Source organism: Bombyx mandarina, chromosome 24, assembly GCF_030267445.1.
Source record: "Bombyx mandarina strain Sakado chromosome 24, ASM3026744v2".
NCBI classification, from domain to species: domain Eukaryota; kingdom Metazoa; phylum Arthropoda; class Insecta; order Lepidoptera; family Bombycidae; genus Bombyx; species Bombyx mandarina.
The window spans coordinates 11,960,857-11,988,008 of record NC_143230.1 but is presented as its reverse complement, the minus strand read 5'-3'; the positions used below and the strand labels follow the sequence as shown (position 1 = coordinate 11,988,008).

The 27,152-nt window shown below is 41.3% G+C and overlaps 2 protein-coding genes across 4 annotated transcripts; one reads left to right on the top strand and one right to left on the bottom strand.

The window, feature by feature from the left end:
• Positions 1-1,474: 1,474 nt before the first annotated feature.
• On the bottom strand, positions 1,475-10,867 carry LOC114248458 (transmembrane emp24 domain-containing protein 5). 2 transcript variants are annotated; one of them, XM_028181700.2, is made up of 6 exons: positions 10,712-10,867; positions 9,463-9,639; positions 8,629-8,704; positions 7,244-7,397; positions 5,596-5,653; positions 1,475-4,562 (listed from the first exon to the last, which is right to left on the bottom strand). In XM_028181700.2, the coding sequence occupies exons 1-6, from the start codon at positions 10,736-10,738 to the stop codon at positions 4,491-4,493; spliced, it is 564 nt and encodes a 187-aa protein (XP_028037501.2). In that variant the 5' UTR covers positions 10,739-10,867; the 3' UTR covers positions 1,475-4,490. The 2 variants fall into 2 exon arrangements, with proteins under 2 accessions (XP_028037501.2, XP_028037500.2); XM_028181699.2 differs by lacking the exon at positions 10,712-10,867 and adding an exon at positions 10,220-10,523.
• A 79-nt stretch (positions 10,868-10,946) lies between these two features.
• On the top strand, positions 10,947-21,297 carry Su(fu) (suppressor of fused). 2 transcript variants are annotated; one of them, XM_089737944.1, is made up of 13 exons: positions 10,947-11,302; positions 12,188-12,299; positions 13,380-13,472; positions 14,247-14,443; positions 14,736-14,884; positions 16,737-16,822; positions 17,453-17,528; positions 17,657-17,716; positions 18,730-18,799; positions 18,999-19,066; positions 19,770-19,858; positions 20,396-20,528; positions 20,935-21,297. In XM_089737944.1, the coding sequence occupies exons 1-13, from the start codon at positions 11,164-11,166 to the stop codon at positions 21,121-21,123; spliced, it is 1,461 nt and encodes a 486-aa protein (XP_089594070.1). In that variant the 5' UTR covers positions 10,947-11,163; the 3' UTR covers positions 21,124-21,297. The 2 variants fall into 2 exon arrangements, with proteins under 2 accessions (XP_089594070.1, XP_028037544.2); XM_028181743.2 differs by lacking the exon at positions 17,657-17,716 and having other exon boundaries at positions 17,453-17,579.
• The last annotated feature ends 5,855 nt before the right edge of the window (positions 21,298-27,152 follow it).

Sequence of the window (27,152 nt, the reverse complement as noted above, 5' to 3'; positions counted from 1 at the left end):
CTAAAATTAAGAGCGTTCGTCTTTCCCATTCTTCTTTACGTTGCTGAGACCTGGACATGAATAGAAAGTGAAAAAAAGAGGGTACATGCTCGAAATGTGGTGCTGGAGAAGAATGCTGCAAATATCGTGGACAAAGTTCAGAATATATCAGTTAATTTTACAGGATCTTTCTGACGAAGTATGTTGCTGATAACTTTATTTCTGTAATCTGACGAAGCATGCTGCGGATAATAACATGTACTTTTAGGTTAGGAAAATTGTGTTCTTTTTTTTTTATAATAAATAAATTAATTATGTGATTTTACAGAATCTCGGCATTGATGTAGCTTAGTACAGTCTGTGCCGAATCGTCGCCCAATAAACAGGTTGCAAACTGTCGAACTCCAGCAAGCGAGGATTGGGTTCACCACTCACCGCTCACTCAAGGCAGCGCTCATGGCCCGACTAGATTCTAAAGCGTGGGTTGAAGAATTACTTATTGTTTTGCTAGGACTTCGTGCAGCACCACGGACCGACTCAGGCGTCAGTGCCGCCGAAATGACCTACGGGCAAACATTGCGTTTGTCGGGAGATTTTTATAATGGTAATATTATACCAATATTAAATCACGTTGGGGTTACCACTGTTGAGTCAGATATACATATAGAGCGTGTGTGATATTATGCAGGGTGATAATTATTAACAAAACACGACAGTTTGCAACCTGTTTATTGTTCGACGACTCGACACAGATTGTACTAAGCTAAATCCGCTACATCATCACGCAGCGTCTATCCTCCATCATTCAGGGTCGCATTGTCACTTTCTTCAGAGATGTATTGGGATGGTAGACGACTCAGTTGAGCGCCTTGTGGTGCAGAGCATGATAGAGGGTACAAGACTGCATGGCAGATGACCTTTACGACGGACCGACCAAATAAAGGCAGCTCTAGCCGGTCCCGTCGACGAGAGCACACAAAAAGGCAGCAGTAAGCGAGTGATGGCGACGTCTGAAGAAGCGCACCACTACTCGATATGATGACCGGGACCACTGTGTCAAGAGTGCAAACGACTAAGAGAAGACTTTTTTTATTGCTTAGTTGGGCGGACGAGCTCACAGCCCACCTGGTGTTAAGTGGTTACTGGATCCCATAGACATCTACAACGTAGATGCGCCACCCACCTTGAGATATAAGTTCTAAGGTCTCAAGTATAGTTACAACGGCTGTCCCACCCTTCAAACCGAAACGCATTACTGCTTCAGGGCAGAAATAGGCAGGATGGTGGTACCTACCCGCGCGGATTCACGTGAGGTCCTACCACCAGTAATTACGCAAATTATAATTTGCGGGTTTCATTTTTATTACACGATGTTATTCCTTCACCGTGGAAGTCAATCGTGAACATTTGTTGAGTACGTATTTCAATTGGTGATATCAATCTCAATATTGAATGTACCGGCCATGACGACTAAGAAAAAAAAAATAAAAAAACATTTACTACTTAAACTTTATTTTTTACAATTAATTTGTGCATCTTCTTGTGAACAATTTTGTACAGAACAACAATTAAAATTAAGTAAATACTAAACGCTTTGGCCATAAACACACTTATCTTAGCTTACACACCTACTTAATACAAAAGTATACAGTCTGAGAATATGTACCTACTATAAATAAATAATTACCTTATTTCTATTTTCAATTCGATTGAACACGGATTGTTGTATGCCACTAACAGACACTATAGTAGAATTATTTTGTCCGTGCAGTTTGGGTCATAAAACATAGCCCGGCTAGGGCGGTGAGCATGTTCCATTATCGATACAAATAAAAGAGTCATCGAAGGCAGGTACACGGCGCCGCGGCGGCGGGGTGGTATACGAAGGGTGGTGAGACATTGTTATGAGTCATTTGTACTTACCTGTAAATTATAGTACACTAGCGACCCGCCCTCGCTTCGCTTCGGAAGCATTAAATTTTATTATTGACTAGCGACCCGCCCTCGCTTCGCTTCGGAAGCATTAAATTTTATTATTGACTAGCGACCCGCCCTCGCTTCGCTTCGGAAATATTAAAACACACATGAAACCAAAAAAAATAAATAAAAAATAAATAAAAAAAAGTAGCCTATGTTCATCAGGGACAATGTCGGCTTCTAATGGCAAAAGAATTTTTCAAATCGGTCCAGTAGTTTCGGAGCCTATTCGAAACAAACAAACAAACAAATCTTTCCTCTTTATAATATTATTATTAGTATAGATTATGTCGCAGAGAAATGTGTTTTTATGCATTCGTTCTCTGAATTTCTTTAGTGACACAATGCCCACTCCTTTGTTTTGTATCAAAACGGCAGAGTTTATTCAAAATAATATTTGCACGTGTGTTCAAATTTTTCACTGAAACAAGAATAGATCCCGAAAAGTTACAAAGTGTTATTTTCTGCCGTTCTCGTGAACTTGCTGCGGCGATATGTGCTGTGTTCGATTAGTGATTTTTTTCTTTCATTTTTATCACTAAACCACAAAATAAAAAAAAAACTAAATACACTATCGATAACGCTTATCGACAACAATAATGCGCATCACTATGCCCGTCCGTAAGGCTCGTGAGTGGAAGAGAGAGGGAAATACTCGCTTCACCGCTCCGACTTTTTATTACCCAAACTGCACGGACAAAATAATTCTACTATAGTTTAAATGAACGTTCCAACTCCATACAAATTAGAGTTAACTTTTACGCTAACGAGAACGTTAAAAAACTCGCACTAACCACACCGGTAAACAGTCGAGTGGTATTTTTAAGTTTCCCTCTTTCTAAATTACCATTTTACTTTCGACTAAGCGGCTAACCTCAAACCGTGCTTTACCTACACGATGATTTAAAATGGTGTTTCTCAAACTGTGCACTCTTTCGTTTTGTGATTTAAATAAGTGTTAATGTTAATTACAAATGTTAATAAAACTCTCGTAACACCCGCTTCATAAACATACTTCCAACACAAATATATATTACACGGTACTTATAAATATATTAACGTGTTATTTAATCAAGACGTTGCGACAAGAAACCTAATTTTTATGAATTATGTTCACTGGACAGACTTTTTGAGATATCGTTGTTAAAAATTAAAATTTGCGGTCTGTAATTCGAAAATAAAAAGGTACAATCGCATGAATAAATTCGTATTCGTCACATTACTACACTAAATAATCTTTATGATGCTATTAGAGTATTATAGATAGACCCGACAAACGTAGTCCTGCAAAAAAATCATTCAAGTCGATCCAGACGTTTAGTTGTAGTGTAGATAAATAACCTAGATACCGAATGCAGCGCCATCTGCCGAGCTGGTTTGTGAGTCTAAACCATCCAGGGTGCCACCCAAATGCATACAAAAAAAATCATTCAAATCGGTCCAACCGTTTAGTAAGAGTTCAGTGACAAACATACGCACAGAAGAAATATTAATCTATACTAATATATAAATCTACAGTGGTTTTTACGGATGTTCCGTTATAACTACTGAACTTGGTATCCATATAGAAAATACATGTACTTAATGGATAGACTAATATTTACATGAGTGTTGGACTCCCTATACCAGCTGCGGGGGCGTTAATGATGAGAATCTTTGTGGGGGTGAGAAGTAATAATGTAAATTCTAAATGCCCAGCGAAGCGGGCGAGTACGGCTAGTCTATATGTATATAATAATGTAAAGATATCTCCACAACGACTGGTAGTACAACTGACGTGATTGATAAAGTAAAGAGCGGGCGGTTAGCGTGGTGTGGACATGTGATGCGTGGAGAGGAGACGCATGTGACTAGGAGATGTATGGAAATGGTAGTGCAAGGTAGAGGGGGAAGAGATCGAGCGAAGAAGACATGGATGGAGTGTGTTAATGACGATATGAGAGAGAGAGGAGTGAGTGTTGACATGTCGGCTGATAGTGGAATAGAAAAATTCGCTGTGCCGACCACACCTGGTGGGATAAGGATGCTGTAAAGCCTTCGGTCTGTCGGGGTATCTTCACAGCTGCCTCAACGATTCATCCGCTGATCCCAGGTACTCTACTTTGGCGATATTCATCCAGATCCTTGTCGCATGTTTGTTCTAATGATTGCGTCACAGTTGACACGTCCAGACTCTCGGCCGGGCTTGTATCACAGTAGGGACAGTTGACATTTTGTGACATTTATGACATTTTATGGTAGGCAACTTGGCTCTGCTCCTGGCATTGCTGAAGTCCACGGGCGACGGTGATCACTTACCATCAAGTGGATCGTTTGCTCGTTTGCTTACAGGGGCAGTAAAAAAATGTGAGATTAAACTTGTCGCGATACGAGATGCGATCCATTACAGCAGCACGCATTGACGTCATCATAAACATAAAAATAACGAAATCATTTTAAATTGACATTTGAATACGTCATACGTGAGAGTGGCAACACTATTATTGATGTCCTATTTTAGTATATGGCAAGAACGGCTTCGACTAATTCATTCGTCACTTCGACAAGCCCGGTATTAACTTTCTGTAGTCACTTTTGTCTTCAAATAAGCTCTTCAAAAATAAAACCTGCAAACAACGTTGGGAGTGGAATACCGCCGCATATTGTGCGTCTGCTGAGCGACGGCGGCGCAGACTGTCCGCCTCGAGATGACCAGCCTGGTCTGGTTCAAGGGTATCTAATACTTGGATGGTTCATCGCGATACGTTCCGGTTTGGATTCCATCCGAGCTAAGCGCTAAGCTCATCGGCAAGGCCCACGCCTCGTGCTGAGACGTTTCAAGTTACGGAGCCAAATGTTTGCGAAGCTGAGACTGTTGTATAGAATATGTGTCCGTGGGGGTGCCCCGTGGGTCACGCACCTCAAAGCTACCCACCAGGGATACAAATTCTTCGACTGTTATACCAGCATACTGGTGGTAGGACCACTTGTTAGTCCGCGCGGGTAGGTACCACCATCCTGCCTATTTCTGCCGTGAAGCAGTAATGCGTTTCGGCTTGAAGGGTGGGGCAGCCGTTGTAACTATACTGAGACCATAGAACTTATATCTCAAGGTGGGTGGCGCATTTACGTCGTGGATGTCTATAGGCTCCAGTAACCACATAACACTAGGTGGACTGTGAGCTCGTCCATCCATCTACGCAATGAATAAATAAAAACCTTGTAGGTTCACAGGGATGGGCATCACGGTCCTGCCTAATTCTGCAGCGAAGCAGTAACGCTATTCGTTTAGAAGAGTGTGACGGCCCTTATACAATTAGGATTTCACCTCATGTCACTCAGGTCACTCCTCATGTCACTCACCTCAGACACTCACACTGGGATCTCAGTGGACTCCGCTAGCCACTTAGCACTAGATCGATTGTGACGTCATTTGCCCGCAGTAAAGTTTGCATGAGTGTATCAGGCTCACCATAAACCGGGAGGAGTGGCGATTGCTAGTGAGGCGCATAACATCTGCCCACAGCAATGATACGGGATGACGACCACGACCGCTCTGACAAAAGTGATACGACATACGAGATGCACCGACTTGACTTCGAATTGTCTTGAAATTTGACGTCGAATTGATTATATGTGCATGTCCCTGCACTAACGTACCTGTGTGGTGCCCACCATCACCATCAGCACCATCTGAATGATGGACCATCTCATGACCCTGTAATATAGGAACAACTTTTTCTTATTGCTTAGACGGGTGGAAGAGCTCACGGCCCACCTGGTCTCAAGTGGTTACCGGAGCACATAGACATCCACAACGTAAATGCGCCACCAACCTTGAGATATGAGTTTTAAGGTCTCAGTATAGTTACCACGGCTGCCCCGCCCTTCAAACCGAAACGCATTGCTGCTTCACGGCAGAAATAGGTAGGGTGGTTGTATCTACCCGTGACAAGAGGTCCTACCATCACATTCTTTTGTTGAGTGTCATATTAATCAATCCGTCTAACCCAAGTTCACAACATCGGCTCAGGGTGTCTGTGTAAAGCTGACAGATATACGTCCTGTCTGATGATTAATTGTCACTGCTGCTCATGGAAATCAATAATATTGAGGGTTTAAGATTCTGCCTATCACTAAGAACTCTGTTTTAGCTTAGTTTGAAGATGTACATGGTGGAAGTTCATTCCAAGTCTCTTTCTATTAAAACAGGGGCTCCCAAACTTATTTTGTCTACTGCTCACTTTGAGAATAAAGTATTTTTAGCGCCCCCATTTTTTACCTACTAGTAAACCATTATAGTGAGAGCTCAATCAGTGTCTAAGAGTTTTCCTAGACGAAAATTACAAATCGCCTCCTAAGCCTCTACACCAAGCCCCCATTTTTTTCCGGGTCTCACACAGCGCCCACAAGGGGGCGTTATCGCTCACTTTGGGAAAGGATTTAAAACATCAATACTTTTTGTTAAGTCGTGTATAATCTATATTAAGCTAATCAACCTGTAATTAAATTTAAGCTAACTACTCTGTAATTTTAACATAATCTGTCTCAAAAAATTTACGGGGGAAAATCCCTTTACATAATATAATTTAATCAACGCAGTTGCTTCTTTAATTCATTATTTTATCAAAATACAAAACCAAACATATCTAAGCAAGCTATTGTACAAATATAAAATAAAGTCTCGTAAGAAACACCACGGGATTTTTTTGTATCATCATGAGATACAGTTTTATAGAATGTTCAAGATCAAACTATAAAACTGTGCACCATAATTTAGGGCATTAACAGACCGTTATGAGTGTCGGTACTTGAACTATTGTACCGTGGTTCACTTGCGGACTAAATAATAATAATAATAATAGTTGGTTCGAAGTAAGTATCAGTTGAATTGTATTCAACTCATAATTATCTATATATATAAAAAAGAATTGCGTGGAAGTCCAGAGAAGGTTTAAAAGGTGAAAGAAAATGAAAATTCTCGGAATTATATAAAACAAACAATTTTGTTTTTCCTTTGATGTGTCCCCCGTCGGACGGATTCCTTTTGTTTTTTTAAGTTTATTTTATACAAAAGTTTAGGTATTTTATTTATCGATTGAGGCACTATGAAATCTGCCGGGTCAGCTAGTTTTTAATAAATGATTGCTTTATTAAAAATTTATTAAAATGATTTGATTGCTTTTGTTAATTTTAAGTATGTTTCAATGATACTATGTACACATATGGAATTGTGTCTGAAAAAAAAAAAAAAAATTCAAGAAAATGGACAAGTGGTAGGGAACCTGATGATCATCAAACAGCTCACCTGTCGCACATCTCCTCAGCGATGTTCCTATCCCTGGCCTCGTGCGCGGACTGCAACTCTTGGAGTCTCTTGGCAGCGGACACGTTGTCCCTCACCCGGTTCACTGACTCCGCTATATCCCTCACCCTCATTATGTAGCTCTCGGCTGCAGTACCTAACGACAAACATGAAAAATCTATATATAAGCCGCGCCAATAAAGAAATGAATCTAAAAGGGCGGCGGCGATCATACGCTCTCACTCTTAACTATTGCTGTCTTTAGTCGCGCACGGCGCGTAGGTACTGCATGGAAAAAAAATGTTAGCCGTCACGGAATGCCTGGCAGATGTGAAACATCGACATTATTTTGTAAAAGTAATATGCAGAAAAGAACAGATTGTGATAGGAACTAAATATGTCAAAACACAGGTTATGTGTAGTGTAGTAAGCAACACTGTATACACTACGGAGTATAGATTATAGGTATCCGAGCTCAGTGTAGCGAGAGAGATGGCTTAGCGCCGGATCGAGTGGGAGAGAATCGCACAGTCGATTGCGCATGGCGACGCATCGCCACGGCATGCGTCGCCACGCCAGAAATCGGTTTTACGTGCGGCTATACATGTTTCACATCAAAAAATATTTTTTCATTTTCGAGTTGTGCGACTTAGGTGAGTGGCAGCAAAAGCGTCTACGCAAGTTGCATCCCAGATGAGACACCTTCCACTCTGCCGGGGCATAAAGTAAAGTAAAATACATTCTGATTTTTTTTTTTATATTTTTCTACAATAAACAACTTTTTCTTTCTACCTTTCTTTTTATTTGCTGACCCTACCGTCTGTCAGTGCAGGTACATAGACGCCATTTTCGATTCGTTTCTTTATTGGCGCGGCTTATATTAATATGTGAAGCAAAAACTTTGCACCCCCCTTTAAAGAAAATTGCGCGGACGGAGGAGTATGAAATTTCCCACAGTTATAGAGAAGGAGTGCAGAATGTTAATACTTTTTTTTAAATTATGCATAAAAAATGCAATATATCAATAAAAAACATTACACACACTAACACTTTAATTTTATTTGTCTATAGTGTAGTCATGGCGAAATCTGTGATTATAGAACTATAATAGTCTTTGACAATAGAACCATAATAATGTTCAAACTTATAATTTCAATTAATTTTAGTCAAATTTCGACTACTTAGGCGGCCACTAGTACCGTAACGGGATTTTTGAACGGAACTTGGCGCCAGATTCTACCGAATCTGTGGATTGTTTTATTTGACAATTTCATTTTATAATTTGACAGCTCTAAGATTTCGCCAGTGTTGCCAGGTAATAGAACATCTGTCACTAGTACATGATAACACTGAAGGTAGTAAGTATTAAGTAAAAGGCATGTACATACCAAGTTCCATTTCTTTGTCGTCATCATAATCTTTCTCCTCTGTCTCCTCATTGTCTATTAATATGTCGAAAAATACCTGAAAAATGGACATATTGTGTCAAGGTGGGTGGCGCATTTAGGTTGTAAATGTCTATGGGCTCCAGTAACCACTTGACACCAGGTGGGCTGTGAGCTCGTCCACACATCTAGGCAATAAATAAATAAAATATATTGTGTAATTATTTTTCTAGCAGAAAACAGTGTATTTCTGGAAAAAATATGCCTAAATCTGACACAAGAGTGTTAGTCGTATTCGTCCGAATACCGCAGAGCAGCAAAGCAGCGCTCCATTGTTAAAGAGCCATAGACCAGCATGCGAGCCGACAAACGTTATTTAATTTTATGATTGTAATTTTAAATTACGGTAATGTTCACAAACACTGCTCTTTGTTAGTATACAATAGAAGTAATAGAATGAGTTTAGTGCGTTTTTTTTCAATAATCCAACACGTTTAAAACATCAACGTTGTAAAATATCACATAAAACTGTCATGAAACGTAATTTTTGTGGTAAGAACTCATTAAATAGCAGTGGTTATGGTGTTGAAAAGTAATAAACCGTATTTGTTTCTATTTTCAAGATTAACACTAAAGCTTTTATGATTTGAATATTTTAAGTATATTGCTTTATGTAGATATATTGGTAGTATTTGTTATATTCATAGGGCCTCCTCTATAAGCTTGGAACACTTCCCTAAGTTCCAATGTTTAGCCGCCATTTGTGTTTCCAGACTAGAGACAATCTTTCACTTTAAATGGCAAAAGAACAAGGTCCAATCTCAATAAATTACTTACAGTTTTCTGACTAAACGTACTGAATGTGTTGTCAAAACAAAATCTGTAGTCTCCATTTAAGGTGGCTTGATGCCTGTGAGAGTTCTCTGGCTTCTTGTAGTCGGAGACTATTACCCGTCCAACAGGATCCGTGAGTTGAAATGATATGTCCAATTCACCATGTGTCGCATCTATTACCTTTAACATACATTTTGCATACGTATAAAGATTAGGAAACAAGTTAAAATAATTTTCTAGGATGGTAGGATATGTTGCACAGAAGCACAAGAATGTAGAGGTACTTATTGATATTATTCCTTATCCTGCTAAAGAGCAATCACAGGTTTCATTTTTAGGACGTAATTGATGTACTAATGCTGTTGAGATTTCAATGTTATCAATCACAAGGGGACTGCTGTAACCACTTAAATTGAGCAAAAGCTCATCAACATAAGGTAATGAAAAAAACAGGTCCAATCATTAACACAGTTCACATTTTTTATTGGCTTCCTCAATTAAATGATGCGAGCGATTAGCCAGTTGCTAGTACACACCTCTATCAGAAGTTTACTCCGGATTTCACATATTTAGAGGCTAGTTTAGACCACTGTAACCTAACGTTCTGTTATTAAGTTATATACCTTTTAACTTAAATTAAGACGTTTCAATAAGGTTCATAAATGGAATTTGAAGCATTTGAATGCAAAGAATTGAGAAAAAAATTACTCTTTTTCGTAGTATGAACTCTAAGTTTTGTTTCCGAATTGATTAAGTGTACCTGATATTCTATGTCTATTAACTCGTTCGGCTGTGCTTTCTGGTAGAAACAGTCGGTCATTCCTGCTTGAACAGTAAAAGTTATATCTTTTTCAAAGGCAAAAACAACACTGAAAATAGTAGTCAAATATATGTAACGCATTTTATGAGTTGACTTGGTTGTTCAGCTCAAATAATTCTTATCGAATGGCGTTTTGCGTTTAATAGTTTATTTATAGATCACGGATGAGTCGTTTAGAGACATAAATAAATATAAATAGTGTGAAAATCGTGATTTATTTTTTACAGCCGAAATTTATGGTTAGAGATTATCGTTCAGAAATTCTGTTTGCGGTTTGTCAATATCAGTTTGGAATGGTGGTGGGGTAATTTTTACGTACCTAATAATTAGTCATTGTATGTATCATTGTAGTTTTAATCGGAAATCGGCATCGTCAATTCACCATTAGAAAAAATATGCCTAATATAGGTCGATAGATCAAACACTACTCACAGCTGACGAATTCCTGCGTCTTTTCATAGCTGTAGATCGTCATTAAAACTAATAACCTGGTTTAATAACTCATTTGTGTTGAGCAATTCATTATGTAACCGAAAATGTATTTTCTTTTGTGATTTGTTCAATTTCCATGCTAATTTTTGCTTAAAAAACCGTTCAGGAATCCGCCATCATGTTCCATAGTCTACAAAATTTGTACATAATAAAACATAAAAAATCCGCTTGCTCATTTCATGTCACTCTTCTATTTATTACAAACCTAATTTCTATTCTCTTTCTCAATTCGAATCTGGTACATGCTACGTACATCAAAAAAAGTCTGACTGAATATTGCATAGGAATACTGTTAGTTCAGGAATCAACAGCTGAGACAGTGATTCTTAATTGATTTAATTATTGATTGAATGAATTATGCAGAAACAAAGTAAATTGTGAATAACATAGCTATGTCCTGTCCGAGTGGCCCAAGGGCTCCTCATTCGTCAGGGGTGCCTTGCAACAGTGCCCTGTCATTCGTTGCGTCTGCGCAGCGAGTTCATGGACCGGAAAATGACGCTTGCAAACCTCAAGATGCCAAACAATCTGGTATTTGTTTATTTACATAGTTTAAGATCCCAAATAACAATTTCAAGAGTCTAGTTTCTCCCCTGTGGAATCATTGTAACAACTCTATAAAAATGAACAAATGCGCTTCTCAGACATCAAACGCAAACAGAACAAAAGCAGAACATTAATATATGGTTTAACTATAGCTATGGGATGTGCTCATGGATGTGCAGCGCACATACATCTGCCCCCGAAAATTCCTTATAAATACCACATAAGAACATACTATCAAAACTCTTTTAACTGACAGAAGCTAGTTGTTGTATAGTATTTTTTTAGTATTCACAAGGCATAAACATATTAGGTGTATTCAAAACAACTATTTTTGCGGCATTCCGAAAACTAATCAGTTTTTTTTTTATTGCTTATTAGGGTGGACGAGCTCACAGCCCACCTGGGGTTAAGTGGTTACTGGAGCCCATAGACATCCACAACGTAAATGCGCCACCCACCTTGAGAAGTTCTAAGGTCTCAAGTTTAGTTACAACGGCTGCCCTACCCTTCAAACCGAAACGCATTACTGCTTCACGGCAGAAATAGGCAAGGCGGCGGTACCTACCCGCGCGGACTCACAAGAGGTCCTACCACCAATAGAAAAGTATTAAAAACATAGTATTAAAGTGGGTGGATTAAAAGTATCTATTATAGGTATTAGATGAATGAGCTTACTGCTCATCTAGTATTGATTCTTGTTATGTTTCCTGTCGATTATTCATCAGTTTTTAAACTTTGTTCTAAAATTTTTATTTATTGCCCTTGTAGGCACATGAGCATACAGCCTGATGGTGGCTACCATAGTGTAGTAATTTCAAGTGTCTCTTCATTAAATATACCAAAAATCAGTGAACAATTAAATTGTTTCAGAACAACTAGTACCAGTAGCTCCGGCTGGCTTGAAAGCATTATGTGATGCTTGTTCCCAGCTGTACCCAGACCAGCCTAACCCTCTGCAGGTCACGACCAGGCTCAAATATTGGTAAGGAGCCGCAATAGTAGTGTAGTTAGGCATAGATGCTGGCTCTCCACTAAGTTTCTCACTGAAGTTTGTTAGTGGATCACAATGCAGATTTGGTGGTAGATTCAAAGTATTGCAAAGAAATCTCCCTAGGGCTGGTATTAACGAATTCTCTCAAGTTGATCCTGTGAGTTTATCTATGTACCGAATTGATAGGGAAAATAAATGGATGGATCCCTTTTTGATTAGAGCAGAACACGACAATGGTGGTGCTGCCTGGTGTGAACTGATCGCCCAAGGCCACAGAGATCACAACGCCAATCCTACTTAGCTTATGATGAATGTAGAACACTTCATTGAATATTTTAATAACTGCCCCATTCATTGAATTTGAGCATAAGTGCTTTGCTATGGCAATAGGCAATTTTTTACAGATTTCTTTTTTTTACACTATAATTTCGTGTTATCGTATTTCTTTTATTATTTTCGACATTTCGGATTTTGACCGTCACAATACCTAACTCAAAGTAAAAGTAGTATAAGAAATAACTGCGACTCACAAAAAAAAATGGTACCTTATTTATATCTGCCATTAAACTGAAACACATTACCGTTTGAAGGGTGGTTAGCCATACCTGCTTGTGAACTTACAATACACCTAACCACCAGTACAAGTTATATAAAATAAAAAACCCGTGTAGCCCACAGGGACTGCCACAGTAAAGCTATTGCATACCATTTCTTATCAACTTATGCAATTACAATTAGACAATAATAATTTAATATTAAAACAATAATAAAATAAGACCACGCTATATTTATAAACATTAACAAAAGCAAAACATTAACTGTCCCCTTCACACTCATAAGCTAGACCGCGCTAGAGAGAGATGGGCAGACTTTTCATGATGCGCATGCAGAGAGACGTCACGCCACGCGCTTATTCACAATCACTACACCAGCGCAACGTGAAGCTACATGGTAGGCGGAGTGGGGGGTGTTAGGTTTTATTTTCGTTACGGATTTTCTTGATTCGGTCGCCGCGTTCAAAGCCTTCGATAAAAGCTATGCAATAGCTTAATAATGTCACATCTGTCTCAGGTTGGGAGGACAAGATCCTTTAGACTACATCAGCATGTACCGGAACCCAGGGAAACCGGAGGAAAATATACCGCCACATTGGCACTACATAAGGTAGGAACTTCAAATGATAAGTTAATAAATGAAGTCTAACCAGTCGTAAGTCTGCGGTAACTAGAATGAATTACATAAATATACAATAAGTACTCAAACTGATATAATAACTCGACCTTCCTTCAAGAGCTGATCACACTATGCCAAGTTTCCAGGGTGTCTAGGTTTTCACCTGCAATTCTAATAGCTATGTCTGAATGAAATTTTGGTAAAGTTATTGTGTTTCCGAATTGCTTTATCAGGTTTGAACAACTGATTAGGGCTCATTTGATGTTAAGTGGTAAAGAAGGGTAGCAGTAATACTAGAGTGAACCTCAAGATATGAGATTGAGAGCTTGATTCCATTTAACTCATCTAACTTTTCTTCCTATTAAGTAGACAAGCTCTCAAAGCACCAGGTGCTGTCCTTGTTGGAGTCCATACCGCATTTTACTGGTGGTAGGACCTCTTGTGAGTCCGCGCGGGTAGGTACCACCACCCTGCCTGTTTCTGCCGTGAAGCAGTAATGCGTTTCGATCTGAAGCGTGGGGCAGCCGTTGTAACTCTATACTTGAGACCTTAGAACTCATATCTCAAGGTGGGTGGCGCATTTACGTTGTAGATGTCTATAGGCTCCAGTAACCACTTAACATCAGGTGGGCTGTGAGCACGTCCTCCCATTCAAGCAATGAAAAAAAAAGTATCAGCTATTGCTCATTTTGAGGCTTGAGGTGTTGTAGTATTGTTAACTACAACTCATGGGACTGGAATATTATAACATTTGTTCAATTTCAGTTTCGGTCTGTCAGACCTTCACGGGGATGGGAGGGTCCACCCTCCGCCGGACCGTGCGGCGCTGTCCGCGGGCGCACCCCTGCCGTCTGGCTGCGGCATCGAGCTGACGTTCCGGCTCGCAGCTGACGGGGCAGAGCACCCCCCGCTGTGGCCGGCGGCTCTCTTGCAGGCCTTGGCCAGATACGTGTTCACTACAGGTCTGAATGTGCCATTTATTTGTTCATAGAAGTGTCTTGAGATCAGTTTTTTTTTATTGCTTAGATGGGTGGACGAGCTCACAGCCCACCTGGTGTTAAGTGGTTACTGGAGCCCATGGACATCTACAGCGTAAATGCGCCACCCACCTTGAGATATCAGTTCTAAGGTCTCAGTATAGTTACAACGGCTGCCCCACCCTTCAAACAGAAACGCATTACTGCTTCACGGCAGAAATAGGCAGAGAGGTGATGGTATCTACTACCAATAATTACTACAGTTCTTCTGGTTTAGGTAACAAGCTGTGCGCCGGGGACCACATATCGTGGCACCGCCCACTGGACGGCGAGAGGTCCGGGGGCCGCATGCGACACCTGCTGGTCGCGACAGAGCCGCAGCTGCGACACGCTCGCACGCCGCACGGCATCGTCACCTTCCTACAGGTATCCTGTGTGCTCCTTGGGCCCATGGTCTGCTCCCAACATCTGCAGATCATCAAGTCCCACCTACCCCGCGCGCCCCCTGACCGTGGGGACCTCGTAGGAAGTTCGTCCCCCTGTCGTCCCCTGCGTCCTGTGCGTGTCTTGTTGCAGACAGAGAACGGGGACTTTTTGGCGGGAACGCGAGGAGTGAAGTTGTGTGATTTGTTTTATTTTGTCTATTTAGTGTTTCTTCAGGTTTAAATGTGTAATAACGGTGGTTGTTTATTAACTGTTTAATATCTGTGAATGTGCACAAATGTGGGAAAATGAAACAAAGCCGCTGGACGTAACTTCTCGGGATCCTCCAAAAAATCCACAGAAAAAATCTTAGTACATGACCACCGTTTTACTGAGATTATATTTCATCCCGTATCATCTCATTTAATTTCATTTATTTTCATCCCAGTTGATTAATGTCTCAAATTAATCATCTTCATTTCATTCCGTTTTATCATTTTTCATAAAAATATGAATATAAATTAAAATATGACATGACTTAAAGGTTTTAGTTACCAGGACATAAAATCCAAAAAAAAGGGTGCGTGTACTTATGTACGCGCGTAAGAAGTTAAACATACTTTATTTTTATTAAATTTATTTCTATTTTTTTTATTTTAATTTTAATCAATTTGAAAAAAAATCGATTAAACAACATCCTCATATTGAACACGCATATTGAACATCCCTTTTCTTGACATCGTATAAATTCGGTAATTCTCGGTACGGTTCGGAAAGTTCACCTGCGGCTATATTCAGACTCGCCAAGTTACGTCGGTCGTATTGTATGTACTAAGCGATTTAGTGGGCAACTTCATTCTGTTAATTTTGTGTCACGGTGCGCGCGCATCGTAAAATTTCACTCTCATCAATTTTTTATAACTTAAAAAAAGTGATTCGATAATCATATTGTGCATGCATTATTGTTACGCGCTGGGGTTCGGGGTAAATAAAATTATACCCAAGTACAAATTAAGACTTAGAACACTTAACGAACACTATAAAATTCTCAATTCACTTCTTCCGCTCTTCGCTTTAGGTCAGCGGTCGGGGAACCGGGGTAAATTAACCCCAAATGGGGTGAAATGAAATTTTGGGGGTTAAAAATGAAACTTTTGTGAGTAAAAAGTATATATTGAAGTGAAACTTCTTTAGAGTCCTTGTGATTTCAAATTGTCAGGGGGCTATAATATGAAAGATGCTAAAAAGAAGCGATTTGGTTTTTTTTTGTTCTTCGCCATGGGGTAATATCAACGTACACAAAAACATTTTAGGGTAATAATTAAAAAAGTTCCCCGACCGCTGCTTTAGGTGATCCGTTCGCTGTTTCGCTTCGAGTAGATTCGATTACTAACTGCTTTCGTGCCATCTCTGCAACGCTTTTATAATCGGTACGACATCCCTAGAACTATCGAGAACATTCCACACAAGTCGAGTATTTTCGATATTCGTTTCTGGTATTATCCGACGATAGATGGCGTTGCTCTTACCGGCGTAACATTATCCTTATCTATGTTAAAATTTCTATCAGTTTTTTTCATCTTTGTAGACAGATTAGCATACGTCCCACCTAATGGTGAGCTGATACCGTCGCTCATGGACGTCAGCAGTGTCAGGAACAGAACCAAGCTGCTCTACCTTTGGTACAGTTGACACGTGGAGCTCGCGTCTCTCTGGCTGCTGTTGATCATTTCCTATGTCGTGAACGCGCAATGTATAGTATATGACGGTCATGATAGTTCGTTGATCTGTCGAACTTTGATTGTTTCATTGCGTGCACCAAGCGCCCTTAGATTTGACCTCCCGCGTGTTGCAGATGGTGGGCTGCACCAGCAGAGAGCTGAGGGCGGCCCAGAGGAGCTCCGTCTGCGAGGTACTGAAACTCATAGCGCAGGACCCGAGGTGAGTGGTGGTAGGACCTCTTGTGAGTTCGCGCGGGTAGGTACCACTGCCCTGCCTATTTCTGCCGTGAAGCAGTAACGCGTTTCGGTTTGAAGGATGGGACAGCCGTTGTAACTATACTGAGATCTTAGAACTTATATCTCAAGATGTATGGCGCATTTACGTTGTAGATGTCTATGGGTTCCAGTAATAACTTTATACCAAGTGGGCTGTGAGATCGTCCATCCATTTAGGCAATAAATAAATAAAATGCGCCATAGACCAGCTGTTTTTTTTCCTTCGCCTTAATCACCTAACGCGTAGGCGAGATGTCGGGGCTCAAACCGGATGTGTTGCTAACACTGGCACAGAATCTACCACCGGATCGGAAACGCGACCCACTGAGAAGATCCGGCGAGAAACTCAGTGGGCTGTGTCTGTGGGTTAGCTTACTCGCCGAGTCCTACGTCGCAAGCGACGGGTTTGGCTATCTATGGCATGGTCTATGGGCTCCAGTAACCACTGAACCAGGTGGGCTGTGAGCTCGTCCACTTATCTAAGCAATAAAAAAAAAAGAGTAGTCGTCTGTTGGCGGGGTCGTGCGGGGGGTTGGGGGGGCGCGACCCGGCTAAAGTGTAGCGCTGTGTTCAGGTGCGGCGGGTGCTGGCTGGTGACGCGCATGGAGCGGCGGGTGTCGGTGCGGGCGGGGGGCGGCGCGGGGGGCGCGCTGGCGCAGCTGGCCGGCGTCTCCTGCGACGTGCGCTGGGCCGCGTGGGAGGTACGTCTGTGTGTTGTACTGTAGCGGACGCACGAGCCCATGGACCGCATGGAGCGGCGGGTGTCGGTGCGGGCGGGGGGGGCGCGCTGGCGCAGCTGGCCGGCGTCTCCTGCGACGTGCGCTGGGCCGCGTGGGAGGTACGTCTGTGTGTTGTACTGTAGCGGACGCACGAGCCCATGGACCGCAGGGAGCGGCGGGTGTCGGTGCGTGCGGGGGGCGCGCTGGCGCAGCTGGCCGGCGTCTCCTGCGACGTGCGCTGGGCCGCGTGGGAGGTACGTCTGTGTGTTGTACTGTAGCGGACGCACGAGCCCATGGACCGCAGGGAGCGGCGGGTGTCGGTGCGTGCGGGGGGCGCGCTGGCGCAGCTGGCCGGCGTCTCCTGCGACGTGCGCTGGGCCGCGTGGGAGGTACGTCTGTGTGTTGTACTGTAGCGGACGCACGAGCCCATGGACCGCAGGGAGCGGCGGGTGTCGGTGCGTGCGGGGGGCGCGCTGGCGCAGCTGGCCGGCGTCTCCTGCGACGTGCGCTGGGCCGCGTGGGAGGTACGTCTGTGTGTTGTACTGTAGCGGACGCACGAGCCCATGGACCGCAGGGAGCGACGGGTGTCGGTGCGGGCGGGGGGCGGCGCGGGGGGCGCGCTGGCGCAGCTGGCCGGCGTCTCCTGCGACGTGCGCTGGGCCGCGTGGGAGGTACGTCTGTGTGTTGTACTGTAGCGGACGCACGAGCCCATGGACCGCAGGGAGCGACGGGTGTCGGTGCGGGCGGGGGGCGGCGCGGGGGGCGCGCTGGCGCAGCTGGCCGGCGTCTCCTGCGACGTGCGCTGGGCCGCGTGGGAGGTACGTCTGTGTGTTGTACTGTAGCGGACGCACGAGCCGAGCCCATGGACCGCAGGGGGCGGGCGGGTGACACGTTGATATATATTTTTTTATTGCCCTTATAGGCAGACGAGCATACGGCCCACCTGATGGTGAGTGGTTACCGTCGCCCATGGACTTCAGCAATGCCAGGGGCAGAGCCAAACCGCTGCCTAAATACTATTGATGAGTCCCGTGTATGCTGCACTCAATGAAATGCTGATCTGTAGATGGCGGCCCACACCCCGACCACCTGGTACTTATGTGCATTATATACTATATATTATACTCCCCAGGATTCGACTGGTGAGTCGGTGGCCCGGGAGGATGCACAGGGGCTCGCCCACCTGGAGACCACGGTCACCGGTAAGCACCTTGAGCACGACGTAGATGAGACCTGACACTCACTTCAATAAACCTAGTCTCTGTGTACTGACAGATGGGCTGGTGATGGATGTTAGTTCGGATAAAGTTATTAACAAATTGTGTGTGTGTGTGCATAATGTTTGTTGTAGCACACACGTAGCGCCCGGGGACCGCCCACTGATGACTGAACCTGTTGCAGGACACATGTCCACGGACAGCTTCGGGATGTCGAGCATGGGAGAGGCGCTGGCGAAGCTCTCTGCCGAGGTCTGTCCATTCACTCAGTTGCTCACCGCTCCTCCCCAACCTGATCCCCACCGGATCTCATCAAGCCTTGTTCCTAGAAGGACGTGTCACAACGCTCAAGGATATACGAGATTTTTGAAGTGAAACTTCTTTAGAATCGTTGTGATTTTAAACTCAATGAAACGAAAAAAATGAAACGAAAATGAGATAGAACACATTATACGTGTAGTTAAAATATCAATTCACAGAGGGCGCTACCTTATACTATAAAAGATAATTTACAATTATTTCTATTTAGTTTGTTATCAACAGATGTCGCTGCACGTAAATTCAACAAGTCCTGAATCGAATGAATGTTACACAGTTGATAGACGTTCTCGTATTTCTCTTGCTAAATCACACTTACCTTCCCTTAGGGTGAGGCTGCTCCATTGCACTGCGGAATAGTTGGTGGTTGACCCTTGCGATTATTATTTGTTTTATAAGTTGCACTTCTACCGTGTGTGACTCCCCCCCCCCCCCCCCCCCCCTGTAATAAACCCCATAGACATCACCACTTAAATTGAGGCACCTTTGAGACTTGAGGTCCGTGTTTAGAAAAATTAATGTATAATACATCTTGAGTAGCATATAAATAGGAGGTCTGGTGGCGCACACCGGCCTTTTATTTAAGTAATTAATCAGAATGAAGTTAAGGAGCAGTGAACAGTCTCGTGCCCCGCAGGACCCCCCGGGAGAGGCGGTGCAGTACCTGGGCGGGGTCCACGTCGTCCTGAGCCCGGAAGGCGCCGCCCTGCTGCCCCTGGCCGTCGAGTAAGTCTGTCGGAGTCGTCGCCGCCTCGGGGAATCCCCAGGGGCCAAACCTACGTACTCATTTTGGTCATATATATATTGGAACCGTTTTAAAGATTCTTGTTAATTATTTATTGCCATTCGGCGGTGGTTTTCGCTATCCTCTAGGACAGTAATTCTCAACTACTGCTCCGCGGCACTTTTTTTGCGAATATATAATAATGTTAATATTATTAAATTATATCATTTTTAAAAAAAAAATATTTTAAACATGAATATATATGAAATCCACAAAAAAAATTATAGTATATTTTAGTTTATCAAAAAATGATAAACTATTTATGCAGTGTGTTGGAGTAAGTAAATATTTTTTTTTTTTGTGTGCCGCCAAATTTTGACGTCGTTAAATATGTGCCGCAATAAAAAAAGGTTGAGAATCACTGCTCTAGGACACACGCGAAGTGACGCAACAAAGCGCGAACTTAGCAAACATCTTAGAAGTCTTTAGTAAATTTTTTGCGCATAAAATTTGAAATAACCATTTGTCGTGTGGTCCAGGGGCCGCATTCTACACGGAGCCCACTTCACGTGGCGCGGCGAGTCGGCGGCCGTCACGCTGGTGGCGCCCGGCGTGCACGGCTGCTTCGTGAGCACCGACGCGCCGCGCGCCGCCCGGGGCTCCTGGCTGCAGGTGATGCACGATAGCCACATGTGACGTCACAGCACTATGATTGGCGTTAAAGAGTTTTAGAAATGTTACCGGAGCCCATAGAGATCTACAACTTAAATGCCAAGCCTGGAGACATGAGTTCCAAAGTCTCAGTATAGTTACAACGGCTGCCCCACCCTTCAAACCGAAACGCATTACGGCTTTACGGCGGAAATAAGCAGGGTGTTGGTACCCACCCGTCAGTGTATATGTGTCAAACAGTTTTAATTATACGCGATCTTCTCAAACTGAGCAAGTGTTGATCTGAGACTGCGACGCTGGGGGCGCATTTCCCCTCACCCCCCTCACTATATGACGTCATCCGTTCACTGCGTGCATTGTCCGCAGAACATTACGACTGTCTCACAACTATACACTTGATCTACAGATATTAGTGAACAAGAGCCTCGCCTCGGATATACTCGCCCAGCGGAGCACCCTCTGTGACGACGGCGCCGCGCACTCCGACAGCGAGGAGGACGCGCCCGCCCCCGCCCCCGCGCCCGCCCCCGCCCCCGCGCCCGCCCGCACCGTGCGCTGGCCCGAGCACGGGCTGGCCATCACCGTGCGCGCCTGACCCCCCAACCCCCCTCGGCGGCCCCGGGGGGACGGAGGCTCTGAACTATGTATAAAGTATATAATTGATTGTATATAATATTATAAATAAGAATGTATTGGATAATAAATTAACGTCACAGAGCCGCAGGAGGCGCCACAAGGCGCTGGGCTCCATAGCCTGTTTTTTATTCAATTTAGACTTTAATTTCTTACGTTATGCTCGTCTTCCTGTAAGCCCAATCTATATATTTAACGCGGATTTTTTTTTTCGAAGACGCCTTATTATGCGTATATATATAAAAATTTATAAATTCGTTCGGAAAACATTCGCCCGTCCTCTTTGAGTGATGCAACGTTTGGAACTTCATAAATATATTATTAAAGCGCCATCTATCGGTAACGCCAAGCCGCTGAAGAAACACCTGATCCAATTACAGTATAACAACATTCCATACAAACATTACAACAATTGTTTTGATACCATCTATTGGTGACTTAGAAAACAATAAAGACTACCACAATACATGCAAATATTTAATTATTTCTTTCCTAAATACGACCGCGGAAAATGATATGTTATTTAATTGATTTTTTTAAATGAGAGTGAGTTTGCCAATAAGTCGCAAGCCATGTGACATGCCAAGCGAAAAAAAAACAAAGATAACAAATTGGCATTTTAAAGATCACATAGACAACCATCTAGTTGTATCCACAACCCAGCTCATGTAGCCATGGTTGGTGGCGACAACTTACTGTATACCGGCACTGTCAGCCTTCGCTGGCATTAAATGAGATATATTAAATAATTTACTGACCATAATTCTCTAGTAAAAATTACAGTAGTCCTGTTTGAATCTAATACGTTGTAGATGTCTATGGGCTCCAGTAACCACTTAACACCAGGTGGGCTGTGAGCTCGTCCACACAGCTAAGCAATAAAAAAAATTGCCTTGATTGAAATTAATATTTAGTAAAATATTGTAATTAAGCGCCATCTGTCGTCGTTTTCGTAGTGGCTAAATCTCAATAGTCTCTTAAACTTGTTTTTTAAAATCCCCAATAGATGTCGCATGCAACTTCGCTCGCAGTACCACAGCTCCTAGTGGCAAGATGGTCAAACTTAATTGCTATTCCGTGTGGTCAAGGTGAATGAAGTTAGCCTCTCAACAATTTTTTTTTTTCCTATTTTATACTTATTTTCTATTAATTGGTTTGTTCATCATTTGTTCATGATTGTTCACTGTTAATAATTGTTTGTTCTGCATTTATTTATTTAAAAAAAATATTTAAAAATATACCTACAAGTTAGCCCCTCTAATGCAATTTTTAATATTTTTTCATCCTTAATGACTCGTAAATATTCATTTTCGATTGTTCTTATATAAAACACTTTTGTTCTCTTTCGAAATTACTCGTTTTTTGTTTAATTTACTATTTTTATTAGTTGAATAAATGTATGCAAAATATGTGTACTGCGCATGCGTCAACTATAATGCCTAAACTTTCTACGCGGTTTTAATCGTGAAAAAAAACAAATATAAATCCTGAAGGAGCAATTAATTGGTATACAGTTTAATTAAAAAAATTAAAAAATAAATAAATGAAATAATGTGCATTGGCGTTAAGTTAGACCAAATACATTTTTTCCATCCTTATCGTTATGAAGGTATAAAAAAGATAGGGAGTTCACATAGGTAATATAAACAAATAAGTAAATATGTTCATTATTTATCTTTCAAGAGATAATGTAGGTATACATTATAATAACTTTTTTACACAGTCGAAATTATATTCCTAACATTAGTAAAATAACATTTTAATACGATAAGTAAGAGGATGGAAAAAATGTATTTGGTCTAACTTTACGCGAATGCACATTATTTCATTTATTTATTTTTTAATTTTTTTAATTAAACTGTATACCAATTAATTGATCCTTCAGGATTTATAATTGTTTTTTTTTTCACGATTAAAACCGCGTAGAAAGTTGAGGCATTATAGTTGACGCATGCGCAGTACACATATTTTGCATACATTTATTCAACTAATACAAATAGTTAATTAAACAAAAAATGAGTAATTTCGAAAGAGAACAAACGTATTTTATATAAGAACAATCGAAAATGAATATTTACGAGTCATTAAGGATGAAAAAATATTAAAAATTGCATTAGAGGGGCTAACTTGTAAGTATATTTTTAAATATTTTTTTTAAATAAATAAATGCAGAACAAACAATTATTAACAGTGAACAATCAAGAACAAATGATGAACAAACGAATTAATAGAAAATAAGTAGAAAACAGGAAAGAAAAATTTTTTTGAGGGGCTAACTTCAGTCGCCTGTGTGGTCACCATGATATTCATCGACCATGAATTATTTATAATAAATTTGAAGGGCAAAAGGATCTTGTCCAATAAATCTTTTGCGAAACAGCTAAAATAAAGAGTTTATTGCATTGTTTTTCCTCGAAATCTCTGCTATAATTTTACCTAGGTACATAACCAATTTAGTTGATTTTTTCCGATTTATCGATTTTTTCCGATTTCGAGATATATTAGAGCTGTTTGTTACTAACGCGTATTTTAAATTTAACTATTGATTTCTTTTGGTCCAAAAATTACATCGTACCATTAACAGTATCCTCAGATTCTTTGAAGGCTTAACTTGATCTATCAACTTTGGAATATAATGGATAGATCTTGTTACATTCTACTTGAATATTAAATACGAATGTCGTGTTTCCTATAAAAGTATATTAGCATCATATTACGAGCTTACATTAGTATGATTACCTCTAAGTCTCACTCCTTAGGCTATGAACTTTAAGTCTTCATTTATATCCGCGTGCAAAACTTCTGGAAAATATTGTTACGATTTAGTTTTCAAGTTGCTGCGGATAGATGTCGCCACACACATAAACAGAGTTTTAATTTTAAACTGTATCTTGGTATTAATAATCAATGTTCCTTTAGATTTTAGTCTATGCGATTCATAGTAGCACTACTGATCATACTTATTCCAAATTAGATGAGTTTTTAGAGTTGTTCACGACAAAATAAACCGCTATACACATGTCTGCCCACTTTTAAAGTACCTAAGTAAATTAATTTAAGAGTAGAGTTGCAATCTACAAGAAGAACAAAAACAAAGAAAAACATTGATAACTTCGACCAGTAATTCCTAATGTTTTCAATCTTCATCTTGTGATATGTAAGGACATTTTTCTAAAGTTTTATGTTAGTGTTGTGTATATTCGTAAAATATATTTACATTAATTTACCAAGTCTTGCGGGAGGTCTATGTCTAACAGTCAATATATTTTGTCTGGATAATCGTGACTAAGATTTTACTGTCTAGAATCAGACAATCCTGAAAGTATTTAATTAGATATTACCAGTTATTACCTAGTGCTGATACCCATGCGTTACTTGTAATAGGTATTTGATTCTCGCGTTCCCAATCTCGTGTAATCTAAGCGTCATTTGACACACACTGGTGTTTTATAAAACTTTAAATTTGAATAAAAAACAACTTGATTGTTGCTAGGTAGGTACGTGATTTCCTTTATAGGTCCGCCATTAAAGCATTACGTTAACCAAATACAATTTACGAAGCAATTTGGCTGTTATGCCAAAGTGGTAAGTTTGAAATTAACTTGAAGGAGAATGTTGTTTACATCAACCGCTTCATCGAAAATAGCTCAAATCATCAAGAAGAGTTAAATTTAATCTTAACTAAAGTACCATCCGATAAGGTCCAAATTTGGTTGGCTTCTAATTGGAATAAGTCACGTGTCGACCATGATGTTTGTTTCATGTTTTACAAACCAAAAGGTCGTAACCGACATAAGTCAAATTGGATATACACCTCTAATGGCAAGGGATAACGCCTAGGTTTGTGTGAAATGTAATGTTAGTTGATGTCAAATTAATGTATATATACATGTGTAGAGAGCGAGTTGTTTTCGAGGTTCAGTGCGGCAACGTCGCAGTGCCACTGCAAGCAATCGATATGGTGGATACAGTCGTCATTTGTATATTTATTTTGGGAACAGGACTTCACATAACGTAGGTATATATATATACAGGACCGGTATAACTGTTACAATTATATAAACAATAAGTTTGTTTGTCCTTCCAATCCAATCCATCGTGTTGGAAGCTGGAAACGTGCTGGAGAGAAATGTCATGAAATTCACTAAGCAACGGTGATTTATCTGATATTAAATATAGTTTGGCGCTGCTAGATATTAAAATATGATGAAAATGGAGATAGTAGCATCACAATAAAGCCGCTGGAAATTACATACTCAACCCAGTAGACCGAATGGTAAACCGTCGACGTCGCCCAAAGCACGTCATTACGGATCCTCCTGATCCATTAACGGTGCTTTTAGGCACCACAAGCACCGGTCACCGTCCTCGTCGAACCCGTCGCTTGCGACGAAGGGCTCGACGAGCGAACTAACCCATAGACACAGCCCACTGAGTTTCTCGCCGGATCTTCTCAGTGGGTCGCGTTTCCGATCCGGTGGTAGATTCTGCGAAGCACTGCTCTTGCTAGGGTCAGTGTTAGCAACTCTCCGGTTGAGCCCCGCGAGCTCACCTACTAACGTTAGGGCGAAGCTGAAATAGCCTCTCAAGGCTATCAGCATAGGTAGGAAAAAAAAAATCACAATAATTTCTGAGGACAATTTTCTTGCCAAATATACCTACTTTCATTGCGGATGTTATTCAAAAGGATTACCTAGGGTTTAATCTTTATACTTGATCCCATGAGGACTGAGACAACTTAAAATAATAAATTTATAAGCATCGGACACTGTAAGATATAAAAACGAACACGAGGTTATGTCGCGATAGTGTTATATTATACATGGGTAGGTAGTCGATGTAAGCAATTGTATGAAGCATTTCTTTTTTTTATTTATTGCATAGATGTGTGGACGAGCTCACAGCCCACCTGGCCTTAAGTGGTTACTGGACATAGACATCTACAACGTAAATGCGCCACCCACCTTGAGGTATAAGTTCTAAGGTCTCAGTATAGTTACAACGGCTGCCCCGCCCTTCAAACCGAAACGCATTACTGCTGCACGGCAGAAATAAGCAGAGTGGTGGTACCTACCCGTGCGGACTCACAAGACGTCCTACCACCAGTAATTACGCAAATTATAGCTTTGTGCGTTCTATTTTATTAGTGAAGTTCGAAGTTAATAGAAAACAAATTACTAAGTAGGTAATAAATATCAGAGAAGTGTTTAATCTTGGTATCGCGATATCTCGGACTAGTGACCCGGCCACGCGTTGCGTCACTAATTACAATTATATGAATATTGAATATAAAATATCGTATAGGTACTTCATATAAAGTATTGAAGATTACAAAATGTTCCTAACCCATGCATCAGCCCGCTGAGTTTCTCGCCGGATCTTCTCAACGGGTCGCGATTCCGATCCGGTAGTAGATTCATTCATGAAGCAGTTGCTCTTGAGTTGTTAGGTCTCCTTCGGAGGCGCTCGGGCAGTTGTTAGCAAATCCCACCCCTCCTGGCTGAGCCTTTGCTCGCCCACCTGTGCTAGTGAAACTGGAAAGGTCATTGGGCCACCAGTAAGACTTAAAAAAAAAAATTATGTTGTTTTTGGATAACATAAAATGAAAAGAAACCATTCTTTTGAAAGTTAAATTCGTGACGAAACTCAATAGTAAATATGTTTAAATTTTACATTACAATTAATTTACAATCAATAGATTACAGTAATGGTTATCGGAAACGACGATAGCTTATCTGTAGTTTTCAATGACGTAGGTTTTTTTATTAGTTAGACCCACTTCGTGTTAAATGTTTACCGGAACCCGTTAGAATCAATAATGTATGTATATGCCGCCACCCTCCTTGATACTATTACGCCGGTGAGAGTAACGCCATCTATCGCCGAATAGTCGAACGAATATCGAAAGACCTAGTAGCACCTAGAACGCTCGGGAAGTACAACGCCATCTATTGTCAGATAGCGGAAACACAATACTAGAGATGTGTGAAA

Coding starts and splice junctions, on each gene's coding strand:
- LOC114248458 (XM_028181699.2), bottom strand. CDS start 10,360: ATGCGTTACATATATTTGACTACTATTTTCAGTGTTGTTTTTGCCTTT. Junction 9,640..10,219: donor TAATAGACATAGAATATCAG/GTACACTTAATC, acceptor TGTATGTTAAAG/GTAATAGATGCGACACATGG. Junction 8,705..9,462: donor GTACGTTTAGTCAGAAAACT/GTAAGTAATTTA, acceptor TCCATTTTTCAG/GTATTTTTCGACATATTAAT.